The sequence below is a fragment of the Electrophorus electricus genome, chromosome 1 (assembly GCF_041902795.1).
Source record: "Electrophorus electricus isolate QZ-2024a chromosome 1, ASM4190279v1, whole genome shotgun sequence".
NCBI lineage: Eukaryota > Metazoa > Chordata > Actinopteri > Gymnotiformes > Gymnotidae > Electrophorus > Electrophorus electricus.
The window spans coordinates 15,881,686-15,888,721 of record NC_137497.1 but is presented as its reverse complement, the minus strand read 5'-3'; the positions used below and the strand labels follow the sequence as shown (position 1 = coordinate 15,888,721).

The window sequence follows — 7,036 nt, the reverse complement described above, 5'->3', positions numbered from 1 at the left end:
CTAAGACCAGGCAGACACACTAGATACATCGCCTAATGGGGAGGATCTCAAGAACTGTCAGGAAGGTAAAGTAGGGCTGACAGTGGCGTTTACATCATATGGGACATCAGGAATAAGGAGATTGTATTCACCTTTAGGGTCACTGTTGAAGGTAAGGCTTTAACCTGCCTGAGCACAGTCATGTTCAGGATATTAGTTCCATGTTTAAAAAATGTGGAAATAAATAAAGATGTACTGATGTAAAATGTAGACCAGTCACTTCACTCACTATCTGACAGGATATATAGACACAAGTAGAGAGAGAATAAGGCACCATAAACCCCATAAACATGTACATTTCATAGAACAAGTTTCAGTATGTAAATTCTCTTTAAGGTGTTTACAACATGTAGACAGTGGAAGGATTTTTGATGTGCTTGTAATGGTAGCAGTTCCTGAGATGAGCAGAGACTGGACATTGAGACCGCTTCCAAACACACAAAAGCCTTGACAGACACATACGCCTTGTCCCTGCTTTCATAGACCCAGTCAGTGCAAACACCAGGAATTATAGGCAGAGGCATATCGGAATAGCGGCGAATGAAGAACAACAACAGGGTCCCTTTGTAACACGTTTCAAGTAGAAACTACTACTGTGTAAATGATCTATCATATGTCAGGTTTATATATGCTTATATTGTGTGGTATCTGGAATTTCTAACCGTCATTTGAAAATTAAGTACCAGAATCCTTTATCGTTTTATTTGAAACGGTATGCTTGATATTTATCTTACTTTGAACTCTGTTCTCAGACATATATAGCGACGTGTACGGTGTATGTATGAATATTAAGTCTTTATCATCACGGTGCACTACTGGGATACTTGTAAAAGGAGTTTGAGTTACCTCCAAAATGGAGGTGCTGTGTATTGTATTCACCCACTGACATCGAGTACTGTATGGCCACGACTGTATGCTTTATGTTGTATGCTTTCATTTGATTCACGTGCTGACAGTCTGACTCGTTACACTTTAAAGGTATCACAAATAATATAATCTGCTGCAGATCTAATTGTTTTAAAAAATTGTATGATGCCTTAACAAGCACCTCAAGTCTGATGAACATACCACCATAACAGAACTTCAATCTTTAAAAAAAAGTAAAGACATGAAGGCTGAGGACAGTGTGGTAGCAAATCCACATCCACATCCATAACAAACATGTGCCCTGACCACCAGATCAAAGAGCCAGCTCTGTGGCACAGAAGATAGAGTAGCCATTTAACCTTCCTTATTGATGGTCTTCATTACACACCCATTAATGAGACCATATACAGACACGCACAACAAAAAAGGTGGTGGCTACAGAAAACAAGTGCAAGCACATCTAGGTCTTTTGGCTTTAAGTATCAAGTAAGTTTCAAGTATGCCTTTTACCTATCCAATCCCAGATAAATCTCAGATTATCAGGTTTTGTGCTTCAAGTAATGCAATGTGGCAAGATTAATGACAGGATATGCGCCTGAAGTTGTATGCCTCTGGAGAATTCTGCTATTGCTATGGATACCCGTTATGTAAAGTATTGTAGTCCTTTGGAGAATACCGCTGTTGCTATAGTGTAAGGTGTTGTAGTCCTCTGGTGAATACTACTGCTGCTATAGTTACTTCTGTTGCTGTAATGTAAGGTGTTGTATTCCTCTGGTGAATACTACTGCTGCTATAGTTACTTCTGTTGCTGTAATGTAAGGTGTTGTATTCCTCTGGGGAATACTGCTGTTGCTATAGTTACTTCTGTTGCTATAATGTAAGGTGTTGTATTCCTCTGGGGAATACTGCTGCTGCTATAGTCACTTCTGTTGCTATAATGTAAGGTGTTTGTATTCCTCTCTGTGTGTGTGTGTGCGTATACTCGGTCATTAAAATATTTTAAACTAGAAGGTTTAAAAAGTACTGACGCTACAATAGAGTTAACTGGCTAGTATAGGTAGCTAATATTAGCTGCAGTACTGTGCTAGCTAGCTTAGCTACCTTTGCGGATTGTCAACTTTCATTATTAGGTTTTACACATGTGAAGTTTACAGCGTGCACTGTTTCTGATACACGTTAGCTTGATTTTTGTGTGGTTGAATGAGCAGATAAATTTATTAAACTCTAAAGGGAAAAAACCTTGAACTGTGCAAGGTTTAGCAGGTTTAGCAAGTTGATATTGATGTGGAGATGGTACTTGTGGCATAATTATGATGTAATAAAGGGGCTGTGAAGTCACACAAGTTATCACATTAATCACGCCTTTCACCATTCCCATAGTACTCATTTGCTTCGTTGCTGCTTATTGTAATTGGCTGAGGTCTGTTACCCAAAAACTAAAAGGCTTATCGATCTTTAGAATTCACATCAAAAGACGAGAGGCGCCAGTAGATATGGAACAGAGGAAAGGTGGCTGCACAAAGCTGCCACCAATAAGACCAAACCACAGTGCTCAGAAAGCAAACAATGTTCAGGTACGCGTATACACATTTTATTTAAATGCTGAAATGAAGGAGCATGTGTTTTTGAATCTTTAAATGATATGGGATACCTTAAAAATATTTGTACTGGTGCCTCAAGAAAGAAACAAATAGAAATACATTTTTAGTACATTTTAATAAAACGTTGTTTGGCTATGATGGAAGGTTGTGTATGGTTATGTATGCTTGTGTGTCAGTATGTAGATTCTTGTGTGAAAAATACCTTGTATACTTTGTTTAGGCTCTTGATGTGGGTGTGCACAGTCCAGAAACTAGAGGCAGCACACATTTTGCTCAACTTGTTCTACCTCCAATCAATGGTAGCCATCCACTACCATTTCAGAGAAAAAAAGGTAAAGAACTATAAAGTCTATACATTCTAGAGAAAATTACATGGCAATTCATTCCTGTTGGTTTTTAACACATGGTTTCATATGAAGAGTCGTAATATATTTTTAAACTGAGCCTTCTCATCTGAACATAGCTCAATTTCAAGAGGGCAAAATCAGCTGTTGCCATCTGTTAATTAATATAACTGGATGATTCTTTAGTATAACTCTGCCCTGTAATTTTAGGTTCAGATGAGCAGCTGCAGAAGACTGGTCTGGATGGATGTCATGACATTGAAGCTTCCAAAGAGCAGCTGGAGATGGAGAGATGTAACCTTGAAGCTGAGTATAAGGAACACCAAGCGCATCTGCAGAGCCTCCTGTCAGAAAGGGATGAACTCTGCCAGTTGAACAGCGAGCAGCAGATGATAATAGCTGACTGGTTGGAAAGGGAAAACGTGCCAATGCCTGTGTGTACAAGGCGGAGTCGCCATGGCTACCAGGACCAGCTAAAAATTCTAGAGGACCTAAAGTTGCAGTGGCAGCGCAAATCACAGCTCTACCAGCAGCAAGTTGAAGAACTCCGGCCCCGGTGCCAGGAGAAGAAGAAGCAGTGGGACTGTGAATATCAAGCCTTCATCATGATGATGCAAGAAGTAGTCGTTGCGGCTCTCGCCCGGCGGCTGGGGAAGCGGGCAGCTCTTGTTGAGGTGAAATGGCTCCTTGCAGCTGAGCAGAAGACGGAGAATAAGCTCACTGCTGCAAAAATACGGAACCTTGCGCTGCAGATGAGGGTACAAAGCCGGGAAGAATCTATTAGAGAACTGGAGGAGAGGACAAAGTGTGAAAAACTGAAGTTTGAAAATGAGAATTATAAGACTATGATCTTGGAGTATGAAGAGGAGATTATTCGAATAAAGAAAGGAATTACCAGCACTAGAGAGGTATGACGTCCTGTTAAACTCAGTAGATTAAGACTAATGTGGGTGCAATTTCTGTTGATTTTTTAGATAGCCATGGAACTGTCAAGTAGACTTGAAAACATAAGACCCATCCCATAAATCCCACCACAAAACTTGGAAATTTCAAGCCCCCATTTAAAACTGACAATGCAATAAATGTATTGCCACGGAGTAGGATGGGAAGATGTATTGTACAGTAGAGTCTTGAATGCATAGAAAATAATCTCAGTATTGTGTACCTCCACTCTCAGTTCCAGTCACATCTCAAGGAAACGATCAACTTTGTGGAGCTGGAGATCCAGGCCAAACTAGCCAATCTGGCCAAGATAAAGGCAATGATCGGCAACAAGCGGAAAGCTCTGGCAGGGGTAATGATAGCTAAAGACAAGCTGCGTGCAGACAATCTGTGCCTGTACCAGCGCTGCAGCCTGCTGAGAAACAAGAAGCTGCTCCAGGATTTTGAGAAGGTGAAGGATGCATGCGAGGACCTGCAGAGCCAACTAGACATTCTCAAGAGGCAGCATGAAAAGCTCTCTGTCAAGTGTAGCACAGTAAAGAGCAAGCTGAAGCAGAGCAGGCCACTGCAGCATTGTGTATAACACGGTTGAACACACACGTGTACACGTATATACACATACATGCTGTACGCTCTTTGTGCAGAGCTAAAATAAAAACAGTACACTGTTATATTTGAAATTAGTGCTGTGCCTTTTATATTTGAAAGTTGACAAAATATCTGATATATGTGTGTTTGTGTGTGTCTGTCTGTCTGTGTGTGTATATGTTACTTTCCAGGGAATAAAATTGTCTGTACATGTTTAAAAAATGTCAGTATAAGAAGTCAGTATAACTTTGGGAAGGAAGACTATGTTCCAAACACAAGCCACTCGTTGTCTTCCAGTGAATCAAATAAACACATCAGTATAATGGATTGTAATTGACATGGTTTGCCAGAATTGTACGTTTAGTATTCATCTTTGAAGAATTACATAACTTTTGCTCTCTTAGCCTTCATCTTTATTCAAGGCTTTATGACTTATCTTGGGATATGCATCAAACCTTACCAATGTACTGCTAGTCAGATTCTCTCCACCTAGTTCCACAGTTAAATTGTGCCAGATTCTGACATCGTTGTGCGATTCAACACAGCTGGCATGTACACTATTATAGCTGTAATTAAGGGAGCCATTCTAAAGGCCACAAATTACTGAAGAAAATATATCTTACATTTAAGGAGGGAGACTCAGAGCAGAGTCCTACTGAGAAAGCAGCTCCGTGACTTCTTCATCCAAAAGTTCAGTAGACAGGCGAATCCCAAAGTTACAAACATCTATGTTATGCTAATTTTTGCTGATACGACTTCAAAACCATCCCCACTCTAACCAATTTCTTTGGGTTTGCCAGTAACACTAGTTGACCATAGCATAAAGATAATGTTTTGTTCTGTCCTATTTGTTGATATTTCAAACTGAGTAGTAAGAAAAGGCAATACACAGTGACCAATAAGCAATAAAAAGTTAATGAAAAGCTACAGACACACTGTTAAATGGGCTGACCAAGATATTTATCACCAGAGACCTAGAGCCCTAAACACTTGCCCAAGTCATTGTTTTGACTTATCTGGTTCCTAATCAGATGATTCATACTATAGCTAAGCAATTTGACCCAGGAGTACATGTCACTGTGCATTATTTTTAAAACCATGACAAAAACAATACAGTTTTCCATCTATGTCACCAGCCCAGCACACAGCCAGTCTCATCGATGGAGCTTTCATAACTCAGAAAGGACCAGCTCAATAACCCCTTGGTGCTAGATGCTATACACAGATGGTGCACTGTCTGAACTGGACCTAGGCTAGGAAATGAAAAGTAATTAGCTAGTAATAGTAAAAGCATGGACTGAGAGATTTATTGAGTCCATTCTCTCTCTCGTTCCATCTCTCTCCATCTCTCTCTCTCTGAGGCATTTTCATTATTTATTGCCTAGCTAACAAATCTGCAGAGACATCTGAAGGCCTCTGAGTACAGCTTGATATGTTGAATGTTTAATAATGTTCACTGTTATAGTTGTATGTGATTGCCACTTGTGTTTTCCGTGTTTAATGTTAATAAATGTTTCACAAAGTCAAGGTAGTCTGTGTGTCCTGGCCCATGCCTTACGGTGCTCAGGCCAGCAGCAACATTACAGAATGACCAACCACCACAGGACTCTTACTCCCTCGGCAAATGACGTACTTCCTAGCAGGAGGTGCGTGAGTTAATGTCTAAATGTAACATTCGTAACCATTTTTGTCTACCTTGTGTTAATGTTAAAAATTGTTAAGTGTTAAGTGTCTCTATGTTCACTGTTTGTGTTACACGGGAGTGCCACTATAGTCTTTACGTTTTATGTAAATAAATGTTTGTCCACGTCGAGAGAGTCTACGCTCTGCTCTACGCCCTTCGGCACTCGGACCAACGCGGTACAGAATGACCAACCACCACAGGACGCCAGGTGCTTCGGCTAAAGACGGACTTCCTAGCGGGAGATGCGTAGGCACCCCCGCCCTGCTGCCTGGATCCCAGCAGATTGGGGAGAGGACCGTGACTGGTGTCTATGTCCACCCCGGAAGTGGAGGGGTACACCCCCAAGAATTTCTTGGGTGGGCTGGGGGGGGCCCTCGAGCCTAGGCCGAGGAAGACCGAAATGCACCACAACAACCAGAAAGAGGGCGGTTGGGTGGACCCATCGGGATCTCCAGCGGGCAGAGCTGAAGCCCGTGTCCCTTCCCTTCAGTGGACTCACCAGCGAGACTGGAGGGGTCTGCCCAAAGCCCCGGAGGCAAACCGCCACTGGGATGCTCCTAGAGTGGCAGGCGAGTGGAGGACCGTTGGGGGAGGTAGCACGTCTGGAACCGGGGCGGACGTGCACGCCCGCATGTCCATTGAGGCCATGGATACATACAAGGTGCCTGCGCAGAAAGCGGGCACCATGTCACAGCGCCTTATATGTTTGTGTGTGGGCGCTATTGTTTGTTTGTGTTTACAACTTTTGTACATCTACAGGCGTAACGTTGTTGGGGCCGTACCGGACTGCCCTGACAGAGACAGAGAAGCTGCCTTTCTCCCAGGCAGCTGCTTGTGTGTACATGTACACGGTGTCCTGAGACTCGTGTTCACTGGAAGAATGCGTCGGGAGCCGTGCCCCTTGGGAGGAGGTTCTGTAACAGAACGCTCGCCTCTCGCGAGTCATGTGGTTTGGCCCGCCACGTGCAGTG

General features: G+C 42.4%; 1 protein-coding gene across 1 annotated transcript; it reads left to right on the top strand.

The window, feature by feature from the left end:
* Positions 1–1,147: 1,147 nt before the first annotated feature.
* On the top strand, positions 1,148–6,830 carry LOC145659435 (cilia- and flagella-associated protein 184-like). The gene is made up of 4 exons (XM_081722093.1): positions 1,148–1,163; positions 3,545–3,759; positions 4,029–4,145; positions 6,825–6,830. Exons 1-4 carry the CDS (start codon positions 1,148–1,150, stop codon positions 6,828–6,830), a joined length of 354 nt encoding a protein of 117 aa, XP_081578219.1.
* Positions 6,831–7,036: the final 206 nt, after the last annotated feature.